At 42.4% G+C, this 27,899-nt stretch overlaps 1 protein-coding gene across 7 annotated transcripts in view; it reads left to right on the top strand.

Moving 5' to 3' along the window:
- Positions 1 to 27,899, top strand: part of AMBRA1 (autophagy and beclin 1 regulator 1) — a 130,593-nt gene that overhangs the window by 44,055 nt on the left and 58,639 nt on the right. For all 7 annotated transcript variants that reach the window (XM_050711045.1, XM_035539684.2, XM_050711047.1 and 4 more), the window contains 2 exons: positions 8,052 to 8,132; positions 8,689 to 8,789. In XM_050711045.1, coding sequence (XP_050567002.1) covers positions 8,052 to 8,132; positions 8,689 to 8,789 — 182 coding nt within the window. The remainder of the gene's footprint in view (positions 1 to 8,051; positions 8,133 to 8,688; positions 8,790 to 27,899) is intronic.

Genomic DNA, 27,899 nt, shown 5'->3' with positions numbered 1-27,899 from the left:
AGAGCAATTCATTCCTTATGGAGAGAAAAGTGTAGGGAATGCAAGGCGTAAGGGAAAAAAGGTTACTGTGTAGTGTGACTCTATAGCTTAACCTGACACTTCAGGATGGATGGGATGACACGTGCTCGATTCTAATATGTTGTAGTGAAGGTTGGTAAGAGAGATGACTTAATCAGTGATCACCTTTTGGTGTAGTGGTAGAAAAGTAATGTATCCGATCCGTGAGGTTTATTAAAGCAATTAGACTTCTTGTTTCCTTCTTACTGATCCAGATAAGGTTACTTCTTAAAATCCAGGTGTTTGTTTGAGGTTAACAAAAAACATGCCAGGAGGTGGGAAAATAAGGGCTCTAAGTGTCACTTAAATGTTGATGGAAAAAGATTTTTAGGATATTTGCACCTGTGGAAAAAGCAGTGGTTTCTTTCTGGAAGTCTTAGATGGAAAGTTTGTCATCTCTCTTACTTGAGCACCTACAAATAATATTCTTGTTGGTGTTTTGTTACTTGAGTTCAGATAAAGATATAAAAACAGTATTGTTATTAGTTGCATGTTAGCTGCCTTTGTTGTTGTTTTCTTCCCAGAGCCCTTTTATCTGTGCTTCTGATGCTGTCTCCTCTGCTTCTGTTTCTCAGCTCGCATGGCTCAGCCTCATTGATTTTGATGAAGATGGACCTTCTTAAAAGGACCTTCTTAAAAGCGGCTGAAAGCCAAACTGAATTTTGTGGAACTCGGTGGTCACTTTGTTCTTTTTCACGCTGGTATAGGTGTCTGGAGTAGTTGGCACTGGGACATTGTTTCTAGATACATAGCAATTTATGTTAATTATATTCATCATCTTAAACACAGTTGCAGGCTAAGAATGCTAACAAGTCCAGGATGAATGGGAATGATACTGAACCTACTCTTTGAACTTCACTTTTCAAGGATTAGTGAGTGTCTTAGTTTGGCTTACGATATACTTGTAGTAGCCTGCAGCTTCATTTTCCTTGTTCTTTTTATCTTCATCTTTTGTGACAGTCTTTTATATTCTCCTTATCTTGGTCTTAATGTCTAATAATACTGCCTGATGCAGTGACAGGGAATGGCTTTCCTTAGATTAGCACTGCAGGATATTGCTAACCTCTCCAGCATAATGCTGTGTGACCATTAAGTGAGGTTCCAGTGAGGCAAGTGTAGTGGTGAAGGAATAGCAGGGTGGTGAAGGAATGACTGCCTTTTGGAAGATGATAGCTGCTAGAAAAGCTCACTTCATATTCCATACTGTATGTCGCCTGGGCTTGTGGAAACAGTCTTGATGTCAAGATGGTACCCTTCTTTTTTTTTTTTCTGCCACTTAAGCTACTTAAAAGCTGTGTTCATTGTTTTCCTTTGCTTTGATTTTGTATCTGTGAAACTCTTAAGTCAAACAAGGTCACCTGATAAGTGATGTCTGGTGTTGATGAGAGTGATTAGGAAGCAAGCTGTTTTTAGTTTGTTGCAGGCTATGCAGAGCAGGCAGTGGTTAGCATTCTGCAAGCCTGTAGACCTGACAGATTAGGGTTGATTGTGCAGTTATGTTTTCATTTCTGCTTCTCCTAGAAGAGCAGCATTGTGATGGTGCAATGTGGCTGGGTGTTTGTTTTGTTAGTGCTTGCTTCTGACATTTTTTTCCAGTATGGAAGTCCGATGGGGAAGCTGATGCATCTTTGCTCTACAAACTGTATTCAATTAGCACCAGATGAAGTTTACAAGTGATTAGAATTAGCTATTGTGGTGCCTTCCCTTCTCACATTCGTGTTTGAATGCTTGAAAATGCCCAGTAAATGGGTCTCAAAGGAAAGGTGATTGTAATGTTGGATGCTCTATTTGTTTTTATAAAACATTGAATGCTAGTTCATATAAAACGTAGTATGGTAGTTCTAGGCTGGGGAGCAGGGATTCTCTACCTTTGTCTGGCTTTGGTTTGTTGTCCAAGGATTCAGTGTAGCTATGGAGCATATCAGCCTTGCTCTAAAACGTGTCATCTATTTGCATACCCGCCACACAGTGAGATGATTAGAACAGAGACAACTGGTGCTCTGCACCTAGATAAGAGCAAGTGCTTCATTGTGATTCAAAATTAGTCTTTCTCTGAAACAATTAATCCTCAGCATTTAACAGGCAAGTGCTGCTGTTTCTCTTGACCAGGTGATAAATCCTCTCTTATGTGATGCTTGTCTGGAGCACTTGATCTTCTGAAGTGCCATTTTTAATCTTGTAAATACATTTCCCCCCTGAACGGCCCTCTAAGAGGTAATCAAGGCTGGAGGTTTTGTTTCTCTCTGGTCAGGAGAGCCATTAGTAACACAGCAATCTGCAGCACTACTGCTGTTTTATAGGAAGTTTTAGCTGATAAATGCATGAAAGTTTTCTCTGGTGTTCCTTTGAAAAAGCTGTTAGTGAAAGACTGACATTGAAGCCTTCAAAAGAATATAGGAGAATAGAAAGGCACCATGTCTTGAGTGACTTACCTAACTTCATCAACTACCATATTAAGTAGTTGCGTTTCAAGTCTATTCTTCTAATTCCTGTCTCTCCAGCTGGGCAACGCTGCTCTTTGCAGTTCCTCTAATATTTTTATTCTTCAGTTTTGTTGGGCTTTCACTGTTATACCTGGGAGTCTGTTCTATGGTCCAAATAGTGCTAGGAAAGGCTTTTTGTGTAGCAGATGCTTCTTTTTGCTTAATTTTTTTAGTTCTTTTTTTATCTGCCTTAATTACTTCAATAATGGTCATATCCTTCAAAGATAGGTAGATTGATGTATACCTTTAATTTTACTAGGTTATGTATATTATTTTAATTCTGTGTCTTCATCCTCTTAATGTCTGTGGACATCAATACTTGTTACCGTTTTTGGTATGCCCAGTGCTCCTTCCTTACTTATTTGTACCTATGTGTGGGGAAAAAAACTCTGCTCAGAAATAAGTCAGTTGTTTTGAGTCTTTTCTGTTAAACATATTCCTATTTTTAGGTGAGATGCTGTTGTTCTCAGAACCGTAAGTATGGTGGGCCCTTTTCCTAACATTGAGTGTTCAAATTCCCCAAGACTTGAGGATCGTGAATAAAATAGCGTCTACTGGGTGGAAACTCCATGTTTTGAGAGACTCGTCTTACTGATCCAGGAGTTGTTACTCCAACAGTGCTTTCATTTCAGTCTTCTAGGGTAGCTGTACCTTACTGAAATGTTCAGAATGTCAAGGTTTTGTTTATTTTGTGTTTACTTCTCAATTTTGGGAAGCTTCTTTCCTAGAAACGCTCACAGTGTTCCCTAACCTCATTTGCAGGTGATGCTCAGGGTCTTGAAAGATCAGGCAGAGAAAAACAAAAGTTCTACCATCAGGTGTTTTGCTGCTCCTCTGTTGTAAAGCTAGTAGTAATTTACTGTCATAGTGCTCCCAACACTGTGCCTCTTACTCATCAGTAATGGTGCCAGAAAGTAGTTGACATGTTCTTAGAATCGCTAGCAAACATAATGTCCCCCCCACCTTTTTTCTTCCTTCTGCACCCCTCATGGAAATGTAGTACATGCTTTGTCTTGTCCTTTGCAGCTCTTGTGAGAACAGCCTTCACAGGATATGTCATCTGTTTCAGTCTAAATCTGCAGACAATCCCGTGAATTGCAACGTTTCAGGATCTGTTTCTTCATGTCCAATTATGACATCCTCCATGTACCCTCTCTAGAGGATCTGGGGTCAGAGTTGACCAACCTTCAGAGCCAAATAACTTTGTTTTCTTGTAACCTCATCTGAGCTCCTGATGTGATATTTGTGCTACTCCTGCCCTCCTGCTGTTTCCTCTGTGGTAACCTCCTGTGGTCTTACACAACTGATAGCAAGTGCATGGAGATGCCCGATGTTTGAAGTACTAAGGAATTATTTTTTTGTTACATCAATGGTGTTGCATCAAAATCCAGTTTAAAGATATTAGCAGATGCCACTTAAGCAGTTATTTCACATTAGAATTAAGTGTCTAACTTCTGCAATAGAAATTGATTTAGTGCTTGATTGGATCACATGAAACACTATAAAATGCTGAAAATATGTAACAATTGGCTTGGTCTGGCATAATTTGATTCTTTTGCACTTGCATGGCTTACTGGTGCTGGCTCTGATAATTAAATGGCTTTTCAAAATGGTCATTGTTGACCTAATTCTGTTGGCAGTGTAGTCAGTGGGAGTTTTAATGTTGACTACAATGGGAACAGTTAGACCAACAGATTGCATTAGAAATCCCATGCTGTGTGTTTAATTTCACTTCCTAATACAACAATCTCTAAATATTAAAGACTACTCTTGCCAAGATAGAGAAGCAGAACATAGTTGTGTGTTTTCCTTTTCTGACTATCTTGGCTATCTTCTGTATCTACTCAGTTATTGATGCAGTAGCCAAGTTACTAGATGAAAAAGAAGAAAAAAGTTACCTTTTTTTCCAAACTCTAGGATGCCAAGCTTTGCATCTCTAACTCTTTTACAACCATCATTTTCACTTGATTGTATCTGTGTTGGTCAAGTCTTTTTTCTCAGAAAGCAAACTAAACAGTATCAGAAAAATACCAGGAAGTTATCCAGTTCAAGATGAACTTTCATCCTTCTTGTGTCCTACTGAAGCTCCACAAACCTTCTCAAATGTATCGGAATGTTTCTTTCTTTTCCTGCTCCGTTCTGTGTTTGTGTTAATGCTATTTTTCTCCTACCAACTCTTACTCTCTGTATTGCTGTTTTGATTTGTCCCATGCTGGTATCTAAACAAGTTATTCATAACCTGAATTTGGGCCAGACCCTTAAAGTTAATTTGACCACTTGTTGGTTCTTGCAGATTTCCTCAGGAGACAAATTAGTCTGTTTGCTGGTTATGGTATTGAGTCTCCCTTGTAGCCTTATGTACTTCTTACTTCTGATTCTTTCCGTACACTTTGCTCAATGGATTGCTTAGTTCCTTCACTGTTTTTCACTGAAGTTTCCCAGTGCCATTCATTTTTGCTGGTGCACTTATAACAAAGGATATTCCAAGAGATTTTTTGGCCTTGTTATAACACTCGCTGTGGCACATTTGTTTCACTTACTTTTGCAAGGAAGCTGTTGGGTTGCTTTACAGAAGAAGCTTATGTACACACCTGCTGAGGAATCTGCATTTTCAGGTTATGTTAAGTAAACTATCCACTGCAAATCATTAGCTAAATGAGTCTGTAGGTAGTTGACACTACATAGAAAGTAGAGCGTTTGATCTTCACTAGTACTTCAGAGAACTTTGTCAGAAGCTTTTTGTTTCCTGCAGGAGTGCTTCACTCTGGCACTGCAGTCGTGCTAACATCTGCTCTCCTCCCTCTGTCAGCAGGCTGTATGTGGTACAGAAATAACACAAAGTGCCACCCATCTTCACTGATCTGTAGGTTTTTTATTTTCCTTTTTAAAAGGTGCAGAAATAATCTTCAGCTGGTACCAGGGTATTATCAGCTCTTCTAGCTTTTCAGCAGTAGATGCTTAAAAACACTCTTACATGGCATTGGGCATAGGAGTTTAGATATAAATGACTGTAAATCAGTGATTCAGAGTAATGTTTGGTAATATGCCTCTTTCACACAGACAGTTAAGGGAGCGAATCTTACGATTCCATTATGGTATGTACAAATTTCAGTGTTCTCACAGGTTAGTCACTCTTCCAATTCCTGTTGTTTGAATTATAGGGTGTAGTGGTAGTTGGGGGGTGATTTTATTATTATTTGTTTATTAAGGGGATGTTAGAAAGAGATTACTATCTCTTGAATTGCTAGAGGCTCTCTGCCGTAGTGAAAACTGAAGCAAGTCTAGTCTGTTTTTTTTTTTTCTTACAGGCTTTTTGTACTGGGGGAGTGTATGGATGGTGAAGGGGACAGTAAAGGAGTTCTCCCGTCAGAAAGTCTAGTTCATTAGGCTGTGTGTGTCCTAAAATGTTTCCTATGGATGCCAAGAGCTTTGGTTAGTGGCATTTTAAAAAACTCAAATCACTTGCTTAAGGTCTCTTGATTTGTGCTATGGGAGAGTTTGCACCTTACCTTTTTTGTCTGTCTGCTAGAGCTAATTCCTCATTCCTTTTGAAAACTGCTGTAGAGATTCTCTTTAAATGGGTAATTCTGCAGGGTGTAGTCCTATTTTTGTTCCTATTGTCATTATTTATCCCTTTCAAAAGCATCTTCTAATTCTAATAAATGTCCAAAGCAAATGTAAACCTTGAAAACCATTTTGTTTCTGTTCTCCCAGGGTTGCATATCAGCATAGTTTAAAAAACTGTGATGTGAACTCATTAAAAAATATATATATATTTCTTGTCTGACTTTCACTGGTTCTTAATGTGTGTGGTGGGATCTCGAACATGACACTTCTTTTCCCCTTTGGCCTTTTCTCTTTTATCAGGAAGAGTTGATATGTCAGCACTTGACATTTCAGTATTTCTTCTGTTACTGATCTGTTCCCTAATAGGGTGGAGTGACAAAAGAAGAGCAGCAGCCTTTACTTTGCTAATTTCAGGAACCCTGTTGGCTTCACAGAAACCTCAGGGAAAGGTGCAGCTTTGGCTGTCAACTGCAAATGCTGTGTCTGCAGTGGGAGGAGAAATGGAAGCTTTTAGCTTTGATTCAGGTTAGATTTTGGTGAAATAGCTTGAAATGCTAATGAACTTTGCAGAGCAACCTCTGCTCTTGTGTTCCTGGTTCCTGAAGTGTGTGGGAAACAATCATGCAATGGATTTTCTTCTCGGTGCATGTCTTTTGCTCTCAGACTCGAAAAGGAAGCGGGGGGGGACACCACCACCAAAAAAAACCACCACACAGCAGCAAAACCACCAACAACAAAAAAAAACCAAACCTGATGACAAGCACAGCTTGCTGGAGTTGATTAGGAATGTGCTGCTGATGTGTTGCGTAACAAATATTTAGTTTTCTAGTGATTCTAAGGCTCTGCAAGTAACATTCTCCCCACAGCTGCCTGGGAAGGAGGCAAGTAGAGCTGCAGTCAGATAGAGATCTAGAATCCAGGGACAACAGACTTTCTGCTTGTGCAAGGTCACACAAATTTCTGGATGGAGTAAATCTTTGCAGAGATCTGTTTCAGGGCTTGAGTTAGTGATGTAGTTTCAATATTTTCCTTGCAGTTTTTGGGCTGTATAATTACAGATCTTCTGTGACCTATGAATGTGGTACCATGAATTTTGCTTCTTGGAGGTTTTTCAGTCTGGTCTCCTGCTTGATGTGGAGTTGCTATTGCCAAAATCAGATTGTCAGCCATGTCAGCTTTGTCTAGCTCTGGCTTGAGACTTCCGAGGTTGGCAATTCCAGAGGCACTCTGGGTAACCTATTCAGTGTTGCACTGTCCTGGGGAAGAAGGCTTTCCCGTGTCTACTGTAGGAAGACAGATGCTAGACCCTTTCACCTCCCCCAGGGCACAGCTGTTTATTGTGAAACGGAATGAGAGGTTTTTGAGAAGCTATGGTTTTGTCTGATATCATCACCTAACATTCCTGATTTCGCTGGAAAAGCTTGTGAAAGACGAGATATACCTTAGGCTGTAATGGCACTTAACCTGGACCTTGAAGGAGGGAGTTCAAAAGGGTGGTTTGCAGATGATGTTCCTTTGCCAACATTCCTGGAAATGAACAAACGAAACTTAGCAGATCTCTTTGACTAGCAGAAAGTTTTTGTCAGGACTATGGCATGCTTGCTTTTTCTCTCACAGTCCAAATTGTAAGGTTTCTGGTTTATTTGCTTGGGTACTGACACTAATTTATTAACTGATTTTGTCAATACTTTTGAGGCACCCTCAAACAATGAGGTAAGTGTATGTTAGGCTACCTGCATGCAAACCTATCAGGAGTTTTTGGTAGAGTAAGTTGCATGAATTTGGAACATAAGCATATGACTTATGCAAGAGAAACATTAAAACTCAATCAAGAGGAGTAGTTGACATTATCTGTGTGGGTTTTTTTGTTGTTTTTTCTGGATAATGTTACATTGTATAGTATTTTTAATGTGCAATATTTTTTTTGTTTTTCTTTTGTTGAAGGGACAATGGAGACCGATCTAGGCACCGAGCTCCCCGTAATGCCCGTATGTCTGCACCGTCTCTGGGGCGCTTTGTCCCAAGGTAAGGCTTGTACACCTAACAGTATAAGGGTATGAAAATCCTTGAGGTACCAGTTGCAGTACAGCTCTATGGTACTTTCAGATGGATTTCCTTTCTTGCACAAGGCTGCTGTTTTTCTTGGTTTGCAGTATCTGGAACCCCAGAGGTGGCATGTTAGCATGATCAGCTCACCCTGTGTCATTTTGAAGCACAGCATGGTCTTGGTGGTTCTTGTGTGCGTGATGGAGCTACAGTGTGAAGGCAGAATAGGAGAAAAGAATCTGATGGGAGATTCTTAGTAAGACCTGCTGGTTTGAGATTAGAAAACTATTGTGGGAGGTAAAGGATTTGTTTAATGGTGACTTCACAGCCACATTGATCAGAGGAGGATCTAATCTGTAATTTGCCACTCCTTTGAAGCCATGAAGTGACTGGCTAAGCAAAGGAGCCCAGTCTTCCCTGTATAGTCTGGTGGAATTCAGTCAGGTTTCCTCAAAGTAATTGTAGTTGCTGTCCAGGGCTTGTAGCATACTGGGATGCTTTTTCCCCATGTAAATTTACTCTCTTTGTTTTGCAGACGCTTCTTGTTGCCAGAGTACTTGCCTTATGCTGGGATTTTCCATGAAAGGGGACAGCCTGGTTTGGCCACCCATTCCTCTGTCAACAGGGTTTTGGCAGGTAATGAGTTTTCTTTGTTTGCAGTTGTTGTGTATATTAGTGGTGTTTTTCCTGTGAATCTGTGCAGAAGAGAACTGACTGGGACAAGACTAATTCCAGTTTTGGAGATGCTTTTTAAGTCTCCTGAAACAAAAGAAAGGCCTGTTAGGGTGATGTGATAAGCTGTCATTCAAGTGCTTGGCAGATTCCATATTTCAAGCAAGTATATGGGAGTCTCAGCATGAATTGGGGAGGGGTGCTGTTAACAGTTCTCCCTTTGTTTAGCATTCTCCCCTATTCCTAGATGTCTTTTACTTAACAACCTGACAGGCTAATGATAAGCTTGCTGCAGGTCCTTCTAATTGAATTATAGGGTGCCTTGTTCGTGTTCTGGCTGGCAAGATGCACACAAGGCAATGTGGGATTCAATTAGGATCTTAATAAGTGCGTATTAAAACTAGGCTGCCACCACATACAGTGCACAGGCATTCAGGAGCCTTAAAGGGCAGGCGGAGGCGGGAGGGGACACGAAGGAGGGAACAGGAGTTACGGCACTCTGGCAGTTCATGAATGAAATGGCTTTGGATAACATGATTTTTGAGGGTGCTTTTTTGTCTGGGTCTGAGTTGCTCTGTAATTAATCCCAGTGCAGGGGGGAGTCATTTTGGAGCTTGGGGGAGAATGAGGGAAGAGGCATGGACAGTTAGGTTGGGATGTGCTGCTTTCCTTTTTGTAAGCCGTCACAGGAACATCACTCAGAGGACTGCTGTAAGGTCTCTCGAGAGTCTATGAGACCCTTTTCTGTATCCTAAAGCACGACCAACCATTTTGGACAGGATTTATCTAACCTGCTCTCATCAGCCTCTGTTGGGTATTTCCTAAACATTCTGGGGTGGAGCTGTTGTTGTTTTTGCATGGCTCATTTAGGATGACAGTTCTCTTGTCTTTGATTTCTGGCTTTTAAGTGCCAGAAGCATCTCCTGGATTTTTGCGTCTCTGGACGTTTTGTCTGAGTGCATGTATGGTTCATAGACCTTGTTGCAGTAATAGCAAATAGATTAACCAAAGGCTAGGCTCCAAAGCACCTCCGCTTTTTTTCTTAGGAAGCAGTGGAACTAGCCTGAAGCTTTAGCTGACGCATGTACTTTCCCATGCTTGCTGCCTGTGTGGGCTTTGGTTGTTGGCACGTGGAAACAGCACACTGGCAGATAATTACTTGCTGCCAGGCAACACTGCAGATCTTTTCTGTGGCCCAGCTTTACAGGAGACACCTGACTCCAACCCTCTTCCAGCCTTCCTCACAGTTATCCTATTCCTTAGTGGCTGGGAAACATCCTGGTGTTTTCTCCTTACACCTTTTAAGGAATTTGAGCCCCAAAATGCGTATTTTCTGTTTGTTGTATGTACGCCAAGATTAACAAGAGATGACAGAAGTTACAGTCATGAGGCTTCCAACTGACATCACCTATCTTTTCTGTATGGCACTGTGCTGAACATACTTAAGAAAAGGTTGTTGGCTCCTGTTATGATTCTTCACACTGGAAATGAATGGGATTCCACAATAGAGGCTTTATTGACTTTAGGAGAATTAATTATTTTAATATTAATGCAGCAGTTCCTTGTCATAATTTTGTTTCAACATTGTTTGTTTTAGTCTGTTACTTAGGTTTTCAGCTTTGAAAATGTTTTGCACTTGCATTCAAAAACGTGTTAATGTGTTACAGAAAACAGGAAACTTGAAGATGTAAATATTAGGTGGAGGTGTGAAGGATGAGAACTGGAAAATGAGGTAGCAGTTGTGGAATAGAGAATTCCTTGTGTTCGTTAGGTCAGTTGGCAGCATTGGCATTTTTGATGTTTTGTTTTGGAGCTGTTGAAGGTTGCAGTGCTGATAGTATGCCTTCTTTTCAGTTAGCCTCTGCCAACGCTTCTTTCTTTACTACCATAGTGGAAAAACATCTACGCAAGCTCAAAAGTACTTTAACCCCTGGCCTGGCATTTATGGGTGAGGTTGCCAGCCTTGGCTGAGGAAAAATCAGTCATCTTCCACTTAATACAGGCTAATCTAAGCCTGAGCGCCTTAAATTGTTTCATCCTACTGTATATCCAGGCTGTCACTTCTGAGTTATGTTTTAAATGCACAAATGCCAAGTGCATTTCTTATGCAACCTCTACAGGATTTGAGAAAAAGGTGCCAAAAAACATATTCCTAACCTGACAGCTTGCTTAAATGGACAATAGACTTCTGTGGTCATGTATCAGTGACAGCTGTTGTTTGGAGAGAAATAAGGAATTGATTACACTTCTCCTGTCCCTTGCCCCATTTATTGCTGTATGAGGAGAGGAAATAAAAGAAGCAGACAGATCTTAAGGGTTTGTTATTTACTTCGTAGTGTGCTGACTGAATTTCTTAATGTCAAAGCTCTTGCTGTCAAGTTTTGTACATACTTTCAGATTTCTGCTTTGTATGAATAACTTTGCATTATTTAAGTGTTGTTCTCATGCAACTGTTACAGACAATACCTCCATGCTAGGTAAGAGTGTCTTGTGAATAAACTTGTAGAGCAATCTGTTTTAATGAGCCACCAAAAATGAATTATCTAAGCAGATGGGCTAGTACAACAGTGTAGATTTGGCAACATGGCTTTGTTAGTATGGCAGGGCTCTGAGATGTCAGGCGGGGCTTAGGTCAGGGTTAGAGATTGCTTTGTACAGGTCAGGGATGTGCAACTATGCCTGCTCCAAAGCACTTCCAGGTGAAGGTAAGGAAAGGTGACAACAGATGGATAAAGCAGGTGGGAGTTCAGGGCAGAGGAAATGAAGCGATACTAGTCAACACGACAGACAGATAATCTGCGTGCCAGCAGCCTAATTTGCATGTAGCATTGGAACAAAACCGAGTCCCAGTAGCATCCTGCCCATCTCGTCTACTGGTGTACTGGTTCAGTGTAGACCGAACAGTTAGCTGATACTGTATGCTGCATTGCTGTACTTTGTGGCACCAGGTAAGACATTGTGCGAATATTTATTACATCAACATTGTTACCTTTAGCATTCAAACTTGTAATCACACCAAAAAGTGTTGGTAGTTTGACAAGTTATATTTTCCTGTAAAGTCTATGTTGATTGGCAGTAATTACATTGTCCTCCTTTATTAACTGAGTCTCATATCAGCTTTTTCATTATTTTGTCTGGAATCAATGTCAGGATGACAAGACTGACACGTCTCATCCTATTTCAACCTTTTAAAATACTGGTATAACACTAGCATATTTTTCAGTCTTCAGCATTCCCCCTTTATTTCAAGACTCGTCAAAAAAACTGGGAGCTCATTTGGCAGCTCTTCTGAAGCTCTTGGTGGTGTGGGCTGTAAGGTGCCCTCTGGATTGTCCTCTCCTTGTTGAACTGCCATAAGTGATGGGGTTATGGCCTCCAAGGAAACATCCATAATGTGAAAACTAGTCAAATTAAAAATATATATTTAAAAAAAAGTTGGTGAAAGCAATAAATGCATTTTGGCATTCTCATCAGATAGAATTGGCCAATTGCATGGAGTGGAATTCAGCATCTTGGGACTGTGTCTTCTAGTCTAGCCAGCAGAGTGTGTTTTTTTATTTTCTATTTTTTTTCCTTGTAGGCACTTGTGCTTCCTAGGAGAGACCAAAGAGCTGTTCTGTGGGATGAGGTTACACCTTTCTTGATGGGATTTAGTACTGCTGCAGAGTTCAGCCTTGTAACATGCCTGACTCTGGATCAAGGAACACGCAGCTATGTATTGTTTACCACCACCTCCTGCTTTTTTTTCTTGAGGCTGAGTACTTCTGCCCACAGTTTTCTTTGCAAATTTTTTTGTCCTAAGTCACACTGTGAGCAGGACACTTACAACATAATTTGAGGGCCAAGCTGTGCATGTTTGTCTTCTAGTAGTAGACAAATGTAGGTTTTAATACATTATTAAAAATGAGTAAATATAATCCAAAAAATTCCCTTCGTTCCCACTGAAGTGCTTCTGACCTCTTGTTCACCTGTATGAGCTTTTTCCTTTAGGCTTTGTAGTAATTATCCAACTAGTTCAGGGTGGACAAAAACTTGCTGGTGGTGGTATAGTAGAACAAAGAAGGTTTTGGTTTCAGTTCAGTGCAAGCTCAGGGGAATAAAATCAGTGTTTGCCAAGGAACATTTGCAGGAAGCCTTAAAAGTTGACACAGATACCAGTTTGTTATGTTCCTGTTACTCAGCAGGAGACCATCATATGCAAGTTTACTGGAAATGCTTCAGTCTCACCTTGCTTTGGTTTAATAGGCATCTTGCGGTGATGTGCATCTCAGCAAGTAAAATATTTTTCCTTGCATGGACATAGATTGTGTGTCTGCTCTGGCTCTGCCACCAGATTTTATCTGTTCAAATGCAATTCATCACTGTTGCTCAAAGTCCTCTACCTCGTGGGGAGATCCAGACTCAGCATGGCTTAAGGGCTGAATGATACAACACTTTACGTTTAGTTGTGTTACAGTTGTATAGTGGTTGCCTTGCTATTTCAGGGCAGTAGAATTAGACTAGAGACAGAATGCTTAGGTGTTTTCAAAAAAAAAAAAAAAGCTTTATTACAGGTTTTTCCACAGCTTACACCTATTCAGCATATTACTTGCTACAGGAGGGGTAATATTACAGCTTTGGACATCTCTACTTAAGTTGCAAACAAAGCTATGTAATTCTGATTGTGATGTTTATTCCTTACACTGGAATAGGGCTGAGGCTATAGGTGAAACTAGGACTCAGTCGTCTTAAATTCAGTAACATTGGAATGTTGACAGCCTGCCTTTGCTTTGGGATGTTGGACTTCCAAGTGTAATGTCCAGGTGATGTTTGATGTTTTCCCAAAATCACATGAGCTATCCCATTATTCTGGGATAATTCCAGAGAGAATTCCAGATCATGCATCTTCAAGTGAGGTAGGACCTCAGCTTCTTGTTTCTGTACTTCTGCCAGGAACTACTAACAATTGCTAGAGCATTTGAAGTTTCATTGAGATAAAAAACTAGCTAAAAACTAGCTAAGATGGTGGATAAATGTCCTTCTGTGACAGGAAGACTTATTTGAGAGCTTGATAGTTTTCCTAATAAGGATTAGGGTGATGACCTTCCACCAGTCAAATTTATAAACCAGACCCACTAGCTATGATGCCTCCTGGTGCATGTTCCCAGTCTGTTACCACTGTAGTTTTGTTAAGGGCTCACTTGTTTATATACAAGTCAGTGGCTCTAACCCAAGGCCAGTTAAAATGGATGTTGATGAGTCTCCAGTATCTATAACTGGAAAGGCTATTGGTTGCTGCTGCTACTAGAATTAGCCCAGAATTCACTTCTGCTCAAATGATGAAAGTGGTTGTGATGAGAGGCTGCTTTGGTTGCCTTAGAAACAAAACCAGGCAGATTCGCCAGTTCCTCTGGTATCACAGGTGTGAATTTCTCCCATGGTTCAAGTCTCCTTGACCTAACGCTGTTCTGTCGCTTCCAAGTGTCATAGTGAGCTGTGAATTCTGCTCTGAGATGCCTTCACCCTTCAAATGTGCTTGCAGTGATGCAGAACTGTACAAGGTAGGACAGAAATAGAAGACTCAAGAATTCCAAAAGGTCAGCAGGCATCCCTCCTTTCCCTGTTCCCTTGTTTTTCCTATTAGCAGGTATGTAGTTCACTTCCTTTGGGAAGGCTTGTGCCCCTTTTCCACAAAGGCACACTTTCCACTCCCTACTGTAGCTAGTTCATGCATTCACAGTTCGGCACTACAGCCTCTCTTCTTTATGTTTCTGCACGAGAGGCTGTACTTCCACAAAAATTACAAACAATTCTCAAGCCTGTCATGAAGGTGACAGGTATCTATAGCACTTCCAGTCACAAAAGAAACTGAGATGTGTTTTAAGCTTCTTATGTAGTTTAGTGACTGATGAGGTAGGCTATGGAGAGAACAGAGAATGAGGTGACTCAAAAGTTTGCATCTTTTCGTATTAAGCAGTACCCAACAGATATACAGTGCATAGAGAGCCAGCCACGCAGGTATGTTCATTGACTGTATTGCCCTACAGATTTGCCTGTAAGACAAGGATTAGATCAAGATGCTAATCCAAATTAATGTAGATGCCTTAAATGAAGAGGCAGAAAAGCAAGCTAACAGCGAAAAGCCAATGATGGACAGCCGTGAGTTAACTGTATCTTAGTATTACATCCATCGTTGACTTCTACTTTACAGATTCTGCAGCAGTGGCTACAAGGCAATACCACATTATGATTGGTCAGAAAGTGAGCTTCTTGGTAAACATTCTTCAAATGAAATCCCTCTTGCAGAATGTTGGAATCAGTTTGTTTTCATTTAAGAAAAAAAAAATAGAAACCAACTGGTAGTATGTAAGTTTTCGTGGCTATGTAGGGGTCATATAGCTGATCCACAGATGCTATGTTCTCCCTAGCAGGTCTGTCTTTATAGTACACCTAGCCTTTCATTTCTCCTTGTATTGCAAGACACTTGTGAACTTGTTCTTGCTGGTTTTGTGCTTTAATTGGCAGTCCAGCTGCTCCTTTTCTCATGCAGTAATTTGTGTCATCCTGTAATCTGTGTCATTGGCTCAATGAAGGCTGAAAGGTAGTTGATATCATTAGCATTTGGGTGACCCCCAGGCCATCTCTCTTTGGAAATACTAGTCCTGTGCAAGGACCCCACAGAAATTCCCAAGCTGGTGGCATTGGTTTTGGTGCAGGTAAATGCTGCTCTGAGCAGAAGGGGATCTAGTTCTGACTAGCTAGACATCTCCTGAAAGGGCATGGTAGGTAGTGTTGAAGAAAGCTATTAATATGCATTAATGTGATAAAAAAGGTTGTGTGTTGTTTCCAGTTAGCCTTTCCCTCCCATCCAAAATGTCAAATTCCACAGTGAGAATCTGTGCAGTTACTCATCCTCATTTTGATGTCCACTTCTGCTGTATACTGTCGCATACAGAAAGCATAGGCAGCAAGAAAGTGTCAGGGTACTTCAGCTGCTGGAATGGAAGAACATTAATCTGGCTGTCTGCTTGTAATGCCCTGCTTGCTCAATGTCTCTGTTTACTTGCTTCTTCCATTTAGCAGCAAAGGTGCTCGTGGGCACAGAGACTTTTGTTGTCAGCTGTGAACAGATCCAGTCTGAAGTCTTTGATTGGGGCATTAAGAACACAGAGCCCTAGAGATTGAAGGGCAGAGGGGAATGAACTCACATCAGAACAAAAAGGATAATCATTTTAGGAGAGAACCTTTATAAGATGCCCCTGTTTGATTCTAGAGACCAGAGCACTCAAGGCTTGTGTAGAATCTCCAAAACCAGTTTAATTTCTAACTAATTATCTTGTAGTAATGTATTTGTTTATCAGTGTCTTTATACAGTAAGAGCTGCCTCTTCACACCTGAGTGCTGGAGATGGTCAAAATGCCTCTTAAATATTGCGCAGTAAAGATGCAACTGAAGAGTCAAAATACTGCTATTAGTGTTTTAAAGCTTGCTCTTGCTCAGTCCTTTTTGTTCTGTTCTTCCCTTTATGCTGTTGTAGCTCAACCTGCAGTTCACCTCAATCTGTTAAGTCTGGGAATGTGTTAATTGAGAGGGAAAGTGAGTCAACTGGAAATAAGAATCCACAGCTATATACACTGTGGGGGGTATTTACACTATAATTTTTTGGGCATCTGACTTGGGAGGCTAAGCTTCCTATATAGTTAGAGAGGCTTTTGCTCTGATTCATCATCTGAAAGTAGCTGAACTTAGGTGCTCTGAATCTTATATTGGAGCTGCCAGTCTATTTATCACTGATTATATAAGGAGCTTGGGAAGAGTACCTTTCTATTGTGGGTACCTTTAGATGCATAAAATTAGGCTGCTTACATCCTGCCCTGACAGCAGGGTGCAGAGAGAATATCTAGAAGAGGAGCAGAAGGGATGAAATGAAAGCAGCAGGGGTGGGATAAGAAACTAAGAAAGAAGGAACTTGGAGAGAAGGAAAAGCAGCAGCTGTCTAGTTTGTATGGAGCGTGTTCCTTTGTTGTTATACCTTGCTTCCAGAGGTTAAATACTGCTTGGCAGAGTGGTAGTGCCAAGTAATTCAGCCTGCATTGACCAGGAAGGTTGGACTAGATGATCTCCAGAGGTCTCTTCCATCCCTGACCTTCAGGGATTCTCTGATTTGAGAGCTCAGGAGCAGAGAAATTGTTTAGGTTCACTGTAGGTGAGAATGGAGTTTCAACAGAAGCAGAAAGTGCAGCTGCTTCTAGCTGCACGTGTTGGGATAGTTTGCTGAGCCTGTTGTAAAACCTTGTGGTGCCTGTTACTGCAGAAATGGCTCTTCTAAGGTTTGTCTGAGAGCAGATGTTACTGGAGAATGCTTTGTTACTGGCTTGCTATGAAGATCCTCATTTTGTGCCAAGAGTCTCTCCTTTTCACTTCCTTTTGGTAAGCTTAACTGAAAAGCCAAAAACCCTTCAATCACCTGCTTACATAGTGTAAGTGTCCGTAGAAAAAGCGTGGATTAGCTGCTGTATGTTACGAGCATAATTTATAACTTTATTTGCAAGTGTAGATTAGAACAAGTCCAACTTTTCCAGTCAGAGTGAGTACAGACCACTTGTTTTACAGGATATGCTTGATGAAGCCTTAGGTGTCAGGGGAATTTTGGCTAGTATCTGGAAATGTGACTGCGCTGAGATTAGCACTGGTTGGGAAGATCTGCATTTACTCAAGTGTGACAGATGTTGTCTGTGACTGGCTGCATTTCAGGAGTTGTGGAGATGTTTTTGATGTGGTGCCCTTGGTTATGCTGCCCCATGAGAGCAGCTTCTGCTACGGAAAATGTGTATGACTTTGTCCTTCCCCATCCTCCACATGACAAAATCCTATTAAAGGGTTAAGAGGTCCCAAATGCAGAGCCCTGAAGTACTGATGACACTTGTGCTATTCTGTTAGAAGGATGATTACGATGATTGTTTCCCGGAAGAGATGAGGGATGTGACTGCACAGTGGCTGTTCCCAGCCCTGGCACGCAGGCCTCCATGTTGTGGTGGTTTTACTCGGATGGGTGGCCAAGCTCCACCACAACCGCTCTCTCATTTCCCCTCCTCAAATAGGAATGGGGAGAAAATACGATGAAAAGGGCTCAAAGGTTGAGATAAGGACGAGGAGATCGCACAGTAATTATCGTGACGGGCAAAACAGACTCGGCATGGGGAGATAGTAAGATTTATTGCTTATTACTATCAAGCTAGAGAAGTGAGAAACAAAGGAAAGAAACTAAAAGCACCTTCCCCCCTGTCCACCCTCTTCCACCTCCTCCCCCCGAGCGGCACGGGGGAATGGGGGTTATGGTCAGTCTATAGTGCTTCTTCTCCACCACTCCTTCTTGATCACTCTCGTCCCCTGTGCTGTGGGGTCCCTCCCACGGGATGCAGTCCATGCTGAACTGATCCGGCATGGGCTGCTTACAGGCAGCAGCTCTTCAAGAACTGCTCCAGATATGGGTCCATACCACGGGGTCCATCCCTCAGGAGCGAACTGCTCCAACCTGGATCCCCCACGGGCAGCAGCTCCTGCCAGGTCACCTGCTCCTGCATGGTCTCCTCTCCACGGACTACAGGTCCGACCCGGAATCTGCTCTGGCAGGGGTCTTCCACAGGCCGCAGTCTCCGTCGGTGCAGGTCCACCTGTTCCACCGTGGTCTCCTCCATGGGCTGCAGCGTGGAACCCTGCTCCACCGTGGTACTCCATGGGCTGCAGGGGGACAGCCTGCTTCACCATGGTCCTCACCACAGGCCATAGGGGACTTCTGCTCCGGCACCTGGAGCACCTGTCCCCTTCCTTCTTCACTACCTTGGTGCCTGCAAGGCTCTTCCTCACTCCTCTCACTCTCCCAGCTGCTGTGTGGCGTAGGGTTTTTTTTTTTTTTTTTTTTCCCCCTGTCTTAAATATGTTCTCACAGAGGTGCAAAACAACATCACTTACTGGCTCAGCTCTGGTCAGCAGTGGGGCCCTCACCTAACATGGGACAGCTTCTAGATCCTTCTCACAGAAGCCACCCCTGTGGCTCCCTGCTACCAAAACCTTGCCATGTAAACCCACTACACATGTTTATTTGTGGAGGCACATCTCAAACAGGAACAGCGTGGTACTCAAAGCCCTGAATTATGCAATTTGGGAGCTAAAGCAAGCCATTTCTATGGAATGACCCTGGGCCAGAGGCAAAATGTGCTTCAAACAAGCCAGCTGTTAAGCATGGTTAGTAGCCTATAGTTCATGTACTGGTCTATTGCTGCCAGCCTTTCAAAGAACCAGGACTTTGGGATCTTGCATCAATCCATTTCTGACTGCAGACACTAAAACATGGAGCGTGACAGAGGCAATCTCCATCTGTTTGTTTGGAGGACAGATCTTTCCTGCAGTTGTTTCATTCCCCGTGATGATCTAAGCGATGGAATGAGTAAATGGGTGAGTGTTATCACAGCCCCGTGTGAGGTTAGGTGCCTTGAGACAAGTTGTGTATCACATTTGCAGGGTGTGAAGTCTTGTTCTGGGAAAAGTATTGACTCTGAAAATGTTTTTGGGAGGGGGAATTGCATGTGAACCAAGGGAACGTGAATTCTTATGATGACATAGATATAGATCTAAGACCTTACATAAAGCAAGCAATACCAGAGCATGAAACTGTTGTTACCTTTTTATATGATCTTAGTAACGTAGTTTCGGATGGTCTGCAAATGCACATGCAACTTTTGTGTCTGCACTTTAGAAGGGCTCAAAGTTGATAGAGGAGAATAGTCTGATGATGAAAACTTCAAATATAGAGTGACAGAAGCTAATGTACTTAGCCAATCAAAGAAGTAGTAGGTAGAAGTTTTTACTTCATTGGTCTAGATATATCTAAGCGGGGGAAAGATTTCTGAGAGCACCCTTTAACAGACAAAAGGAATAAAAAGATGCAGAAGCTTATGCCAGACCAATTTAGACTGGAAACAAATGGCAGATGTTTGGTCATGGCGAAGTTGTTTTTTAAATTTATTTTTTAAGGTCCTGCTGTATAAAGTTCACCATCTACCTTGTGGTAATTAATTGTTAAAACCGGTGTGGTGTGGCTTTTTTTCAGTACATGGAGTGCTTAAACTAGCAAAGTTGTTACCTGAGCTCAAGGGGATGTTTATGAGCATGGTACTGGTCCCACATCTCCTGGTCTGTGCAGGAGTATCAACTGGACATCCTCAGTGGTCCTAGTGCAGGAGGTCCCGCTAGCTATTTGCATCATTTCTTAAGCTGTGAACACTGAATATGAGAAAGCTTGTATCATAGTATTTGCTGATAGAGGCTGTCCTTGTCTTTTCATGTTTTGGTGGCTGGGAAACTAAAGCTTTCTTTAAGATTCAGAAAGGTGAGATGTGTAGCTTGAGGAGAGATGATCTTAAAAGTGAAGAGTGCGTGCTGATTCCTTTTGTGTGCATTGTTAAAGTGATGAATTTCGAGATACCATTGTATCAGAAGGGGTAAGATTTTACAGAAGTGCTCATCATCTTGTGGGCGGTGAGGGCCCCTTGGGGACATGTCTTTTTGTGGGTGGTAAAGCTCATTTAGCTTAAAAAGTATTTTCGCACAGCTCATTGCTTTTTTTAATTAAAAAAAAAAAAATTAACCCCCACTTGAGAGTGCGGAGAGAAGGCAGAGAACCAGTGTGATCTGTCACGCCAGAGTGGGGTTGTAGGTTGTCTCAGTGACCTGCTGCATTTGACTTTTATCTGTGAAGAGAATAGTCATGATTTTTGCTTTGTGTGTTTTACATGGGGGGGAAGCAAACCTTGAGCCAGATTTGCTGCGTCCACTAATGACTATCCTCAGACATTTTTATAGCAACCATTGCATAAAGATGGAGGAAGCTCTTACTATGGCAACATAGTTGTATGTCATATAAGAGATGTGATAAGGATGGTGTGTATTGATCTCTAGCTCCCTTTCCCGGGTAGATTGGATTGTATCATTGGATCTTTCTGCTTTTTATCCTGGAGTTTTTGGTAACTGAGCAATGCGTCAATCTGTTCTCGTTTAGGGTATACATATCAAAGACTGTTGCTTGCTATTAGATTCTGCAGTGGTAGTTTTCCTGCAACCGTAGTATCATTGCTTTGGCTTACTCTGCCACTCCTCAGCACTGCCTGAAAGTATATACAATTTCAGCTGTATCAAGCTGCTTCAACCCACCTGTTTTTGCAGCAGTTGGTGGGAGAGTGTATGTAGCTGTGGCTTATGACCAATTAGATAACTTGAGAGCTGGCAGCAAGCACAGAGCTTGGCGTGGAAGAAGTTTTGGTGATGTTCGTAATTGCTCATTTGTTTCCTTAAGCAAATTTGGGGGTGGTAGTGATAGAAGTCATTCACAGAAGCCAAGAGAGGAGCAACTCAAAAATCAAAAATGTTACCATCTTTGCTACGACAGGGAAGATGATGGTTAGAAAACCAGTTCTGAGCTTTGACCAGGGAGTAGTCACTGAAAACAGAGCAGCTTTAGGAGGATTTGAGAGATAGAAGGTAGGCTGGAGAGGATCTAAACTGCATTTGTCAGGAAAGAAAAATGAGTGCTGGTTCACATGGTGCAGTTTGAGAGCTGGGAAGAAGGTTGGGCAGAAGAACAAGGTCATGGTGAATATATTTTCCCTTTTCACCCTACACATTCAAACTGTGGTCCAGAGCATCTGAGGAATTTAGAGACGTAAGAACGTAATGCGTGTTTGTATTGTGAGAGGAAAAAGAGGAGCACACAAAGGTGTGCTGACACATGACAAGGACTGAAAATTGGCACAAAAGAAATAAGGACAAAATTGTTGGGGCAGGTAGAAAGCTTAGAAGGATTGGCAAGATTCTTCTGTATGTGATGGGAGGAATTGCAAAAGGGGACTGGAAGGATGGAAGAAGTTATGTCATTCTGTAATTTTCTCATAAGCAATTGAGATTCTGCGCAGAGAGAAATGGAGGCTGGAGGAGGGGAGGGATTGAGGAATGAGTCAAAGGTGGTGACAAGGCAACTGGGATTGCAGGCGTGGGTTTCTGTTAAAATGGAGAAGCACTTTTCCTTCTTTCAAACAATTGTTCCTATTAGCATTCCCGATGTGGGCATGCATGCACCCATCCATGTGATATGTGTCTCCTGGAGTGCTGCACACAGGTTGTTCAAGTACTCATGACAGAGACCAGCCAAGTCAGACCTGTGTATTCCCTGGCTTGCCACGGTAGAAGAGAAAAGTGTATCGTGAATGTTGTTAGTCTGGTGACAGGGTTTTTGTTAGTTATCTTGCAGTACATAGTGAAATGGGAATTGGTATCATGGTTGGTCAGGCCGAAAATCTGGTGAGAAGCATGACTGCGAGGAAGGAGGCAAAATAAAAAACAACTCTAATTTGGACGGTGAAAAGGATGAAGGGAATAAATATTTTGACAGAGCAAAAGGGAAATAAGAGTGCTGTGGGTAGCTGTGTAACTGATGGTGCTTGTAGACTTGAAATCATAGCAAGACAGAGAAGGGTTAACAGAAACACTGGAAGACAAAGTTGTGGAGGGGAGGGATTCAGTAACAGAAAATTGAGAGAACAGTCCTATAGGGCTCATGGAATGAAGACACTTGCAAAGACATTGATGGAAGGAAGCGTGTAGCTAAGGGACTTGACTGGGTCCTCTATGCGGAAGGCATGGAGGTGATGTGAGGAGAGCACACCTCCATCTTCTGGCCCAGCCTGGCCACTGAGATTGTGTGGGAGACCCCTCATTTGGTTGGTACGTGTGCTCCTCTGGATGCAGGGAGGAGTCAAAGCTGAAGGCAAAGCTGTGTCGATACTTCTCTGCTTGCAAAGAATCTAGCTGTAACTGGGAATGTCAATATGTTGCTGCATAGGGAAGGTGAGAGTTCAAATGAGATGATTTTTTTTTTAAATCTGTGGCAGCAAGGAGCTTCTGCCAGCCTAGCCTCCTCAGCAGGAAGTCCTATGGTGCAGGGTGCAAGCCCCCATGGTCCTAGCAATAGACAATGCAGCAGCAGTGCTTCCTGAGAAGTAGGCAATATCTGTATTCTGGTTCTCACTGTAATGAAAAATTCCTGTTGATAGCTAGCTAATGACCTCTCTTCTACCGTCAGATTCTTCTGTTTCAAGGTTCTTGCTTTTTGAGTGTATGCAGACACTCCATAATGTCTTTGCCTTAGGTGTCTGCATTAAATGCAGGGCACCTGGCCACAGTGCCCCTTCCAGCAGGCTGACTGCACAGAGCTGTGAAGAGATCAGTATCAGTCTCACCACCTCTGTGATTTTAGTGAGCTACTGCCTACCTTCTGCTGTCCCTCTGACCCATGAGGCCCAATAAAGTTGTCTTTGTAGGACCGTACCGTTACACTGAGTCCTAGGACCAAGAGGCTGACCTGGAGTGCTCCTCATCATCTAGGCTGTGCCAGTGCTGATGCTCTGGACTGGTAGGAGCTGGACCTCTGGCTCTGCTGCTGTGAGCCTCTCACCACAGTTTTTTTAGCTCATGACCCCTGTCTCCAATAAAGCATGGCTTGCACTAAATTGTGTATAATATAAAATTTTACAACAAGCAAGTAAATTGCAATTGCCCCATTTTCACTGTCTGAATTTCCTTCCACTCTTGCTTTAAAAAGTGTTGGAGTAGCTGTGGTGATTACACTGGATAGCAGTTTCTTGGACAGGTCTGCCTGTGTCCTCTGGAAGTATTATGAACTAATTCAAGTTGGATTAAGGTCAAGTCTGCCCTAGAAAGAAATAAAACCTATCTGCAGTATCCATCCATCGTGCGGCCCTGGGCCTGCACGCTGAGTAGCTGTGGTGTACTTCTGCCTTGAGCTTAGGTCTTGGTTTTTCTCTTTGTGGCTTTGAGTTTGATTTCTAATACTCCTTAAAATAATGGGATAAAGTGTCAGTCTCTTCTGATCTTGTAGTTGCTTTTGTAATTGCAGTGGATTGGACCTGTCTGGGTTGCACTCAGCTGTGGCACTGATTTACAGAAGTCACTGCAAGGTTGTGAACTTAGCTGAACTCCAGCAGGTCAAGTCCTGCTGCCTTCTGGGAGCTGGAGTGATGCTGAGTCACTTTGTTTTCAGCGTTGTGCCATTACTTTCGTGTAACAGTCCACTAGCATGTGGACCGGTGTGCTTTGTCAGCCCTGCTCAGGGATCTTGATTGCCCCTTGAACATGAATCTCTGCACGGATTGCTGTTTTCACTGGTATGCTGGAACCTCCTTTGTGCATTGAATCTAATGGCAATAAGGAAGGAGTCTCATTTCCATTGCTGTCATCTAGATCACCCCAAACTACCCTCAGAACTTCCTTCATCAGAAAGTATTCAAAACATTGCAAGAGCCAAGTACTTTGTTTACTGCAGGTTTCTTTTACCTTGTTCTTTCCCAGCTGGAGCAATGTGGTCTCCTCATTGTGTTCTTCCAGGTTGGATTTCCTCCTTTCTGTCTCACTGTGCTTTAATTTTAAACTGCCTTCCCAGTAGTTTAACTTTTGTTAGGTTTTACATTTTCTCAGTTTGCTCATTTTCTGCTTTTCTTGGTTGTCTCCCTGTTCACCACTTTATCCAGAAAATAGCCCACTTGCTTGCTTCTCAGTTCTGTCCTGCCTTCTCTTCAGGTGGGGATACCTCACAAATTGCTCCATTAGTGATGTCTCTCCAGTTTCGTATTCCCAAAGCAAGACGAGTGCCTGGCTTGTTTGCAGACATAGTGACTATACAGGACCCACCAGCCTGAATGGAGGCCTTTAATGAGCACAGCTCGTTTCTTAAAATATGTTTCTTAAATGCCACCTGTCAGCAATTCATTTCCCCTAAGACACTTTGTTAGTTTATTATATGGAGTTTGTTTAAGTTGTCAGGACCTGCATTCTTATTAATGGAGCTGCGTTTTTCTCCAAGGACACGTGTTTTCATCTTAACCTCCCTCTATGAGTACACATTCAGAACAGGCAAGCGTTTCCTCAGCAGACCTATCCTGGTCACAGGATATTATGACTGTGAAATGTAATCAACCACTGAGCATGTTTAGCTTACTGCCTGGTATTGTGATGGTAGCTCTGTTCGTGTCGCTGAGCTGACACAGCACTTTCATTGTAGGTTTGGGTGCTCGGGGTTTATGCTGTAATATCGCTAGTCCTGAAATGTGTTTAAAGATAGTAAGAGTCTTTGCAAGACTTCCATTCACTGATGAGTGCAAGGCTTTGAATGTGTTTCTGTGTTTGGAGCTTTTATTACTACTGCCTGCTGCTATTCCCACAACGAAAAGTGGCTCCAGTGTGGAAGCTTTGTGCTGTACTGATATACAGTTAAATCTCGGGAATTTGGACCCTTCTGTGGAACATAATGCCTTTTGGATTAGTGGAAGTTTATGTTGTTACAATGGGGTGGTTGATAAGGCATTTACGTGCTCTATGAAGGTACTGCTGAGTTTTTTTCCACTGCGGCTGAGGGTTTTGGCATAAGCCACGAATGCATTTGAAGTTGTGCTAGGCACGCGTTCTTGCCGTAGGAGCTGCAGAGGCGGTAGCAGACATTGGGTTTGCTGATTTGTTTGCATTAATAGGATTTCACGAAGTTAAAATGCGCACTCACAAGGAAAAAGGCTATTCTCTGTGAAAAGCAGTTCACCCGATATTTTTACATCGGTTCTGCATCTATCTGTTGGCACAGCTACATTGCTTTGCTGGGAGTGCTGTTGTAACACTGTTTGAGCCTCTGCTCAGGAGAGGAGTTCAGTGGTGTGAACTGGAAGTGCGGCCACACAAATCTATCAGTTACGGAGCCGACGATGAGGTATAACCTGTGTGGAGTATGAGAGAAAGCTGGCAGGTGTGTCAGTCCCTACAAGAAAATCTTAAGAAATTGGAGGAGCTCTGAATTAGCTAAACCCATATAGAGCAATTCTGGCAAGGCTGGGTTAGCCTGATACTGCTCTAGCCTCTGTCACACAAGTGAGCTTAATATCAAGCGATATGTGAGGACTCAGCCCAACCAGTGCTTCAGTCACCCAGCACCATGAGCTCACATGGGCTCTTGTGCTTGGAGAGCCATCCAGGAAAGCAAGGCCCTCTTTCCAGCAGAGCTACATGGGGAATTTTGTCCTTGTGTTCTTCAGAAATGTAGCAAAATGTGCGGGAACTCTGGAGACCCGCGAGCTTAGAGCCTGGTGGCTGATCCGGCCTGCGCAGAGCCCCGCTCCTTGGCGGAAGGCTGCCCCTTTGTTTGGTCTCTGCAAGGCTCTCCATCCGAGGCAATTAGGATTAGCAGTCACATTTCATGCTCTGAAAAGTCAGAAAGGGAAAGAAAAAGGCGTTTTACAAAAAAGACTTGCCTGCCAGGCACAGATTTCGCTCTGTTTTTGTGCAGAGAATAAACACAGATGTGAAGGTTAAAAAGCAGGCATCCAACAGCCTTTAATGAAGGGCTTGGAAACGATGCGAGGGACTTGGCGACGGAGAAGAGTGAAGGCAGTGCACGGGGCAGAACTGGCAGAGGGAGGAGCTGGGGTGACACACGGCACAGATTAGCTCCTGAGACCTTGCTGGTTCACCTTCAGAGGGATTTCAGGAAATTCAGACTCTGGCAGGAGAGATGTGACGTTTTGGCTTCCAGAGCTACCTACTGTTTGGGGAAATGTAGAAGGGAGGAGAGCTGTAAACATGCCCTTGTGCATCGGCCCAAACAGGTGAAGAAAGAAAATACATGTTGCTTTGAAGGTTGCAAAGTTCTGCTTTCTTTTGCCTTTTCGTCTAGCAGTTTGTCCTGGCCTCATTTGGAAGTGTAAACCCCTTTCTCCAACCCTTTACTCGGTGTTTTTTTATTAGGGCTTCTTCACGTATACAGACAAAACCATCTAAAAAGCTGAAAATATGCAGACAGTTGAAACAAAACATTAGATGAAATAAAGTGCAGATTGGAATGTATTTTTAGTGCTTGAATATTTTCCCTAAAAGCCTATGCTGTAGGAAACACGTTTTGCTGCTTGAATCATATGCTAATATGAGGCATGCTTTTGACACATGCTGCTGTCACATGGAAACACAGAAATGGTCTCAAAACAAGCAACACTGTCTACAGATGCTTCTTTTAATGGCTCCAACAGCTTGCTGATTGGAAGACTCCAGCCTTGACTCTTATTCCCAGCAAGGGACCCAAATGGAGGAAAGAAAAAAAAAGGGGGGGGAGCTTACATGCCCACCCACTTCTTAAACAACTTGTGATGGCTGTCACCAACAGTGGCAGATGTTTGTTTTGGTTTCCATAACCTTTTACTGTCAAGCTCTTTTAATGATGCAGCATCTCTATTTGCAGGAACACTTCACTTGACATTCTAGCCTGCTGACATTTATTTCCACCTGTGTGTTTTGTGGAGCACCTCCATTTCCTTAGGAATGGCGTGAAGTATTGGAATTCCAAGTGTTTAGGGACTGCCATGAAACGGGGGGGGGGGGGTTGCTCTTAAAAATACATGTATGCATGTGTGCTGTTGATGTAAAGTAACTCACATAGTAGAACCTTTCTATAGAAATTCCTCTCCACTGCAGCTAAAAGCATCATAAATGACAAATGAGAAAAACAAACACTATAAAGTCCCTGTTCACAAAAGTTTTCTTATAAAGAAGAAAATTGCACTTAGAAGCTTTGAGTTGTACAAATGTAAGAGCACCGCTAAGACTTGCAAGCAAGATTTAATGTGTCTGTTCTCTGGTGAATTGTACCAACCACCCTGCAAGAACAAACTTTTAAACCTTGCAAATGAAATATTCCTCTGAGGCAATGAATCTACACAAACTAAATAATTACATATCAGTAACAAGATACAACTATTACTTTCGCTTCTGTTGCCAAAGTCAGTCTCACCGTCTCATTCATCCCTTCACCTTTCTAGAAGTTGTTGAGCAATCGTCTTGCTCTCCACTCATCACTATGGTGAGGCTTGAGGAAGACACTGGTATGCTCACAATTCAGATGGTATTTCTCATTACCTACATTTTTCCTGATGGCAGGAGATTTTCTATTTGTAAGATTGATAACAGCGTGAAAAAATTGCTGTAAATCCTGAC

Source organism: Cygnus atratus, chromosome 5, assembly GCF_013377495.2.
Source record: "Cygnus atratus isolate AKBS03 ecotype Queensland, Australia chromosome 5, CAtr_DNAZoo_HiC_assembly, whole genome shotgun sequence".
NCBI classification, from domain to species: domain Eukaryota; kingdom Metazoa; phylum Chordata; class Aves; order Anseriformes; family Anatidae; genus Cygnus; species Cygnus atratus.
This window is presented reverse-complemented; position numbering and strand designations above follow the sequence as displayed.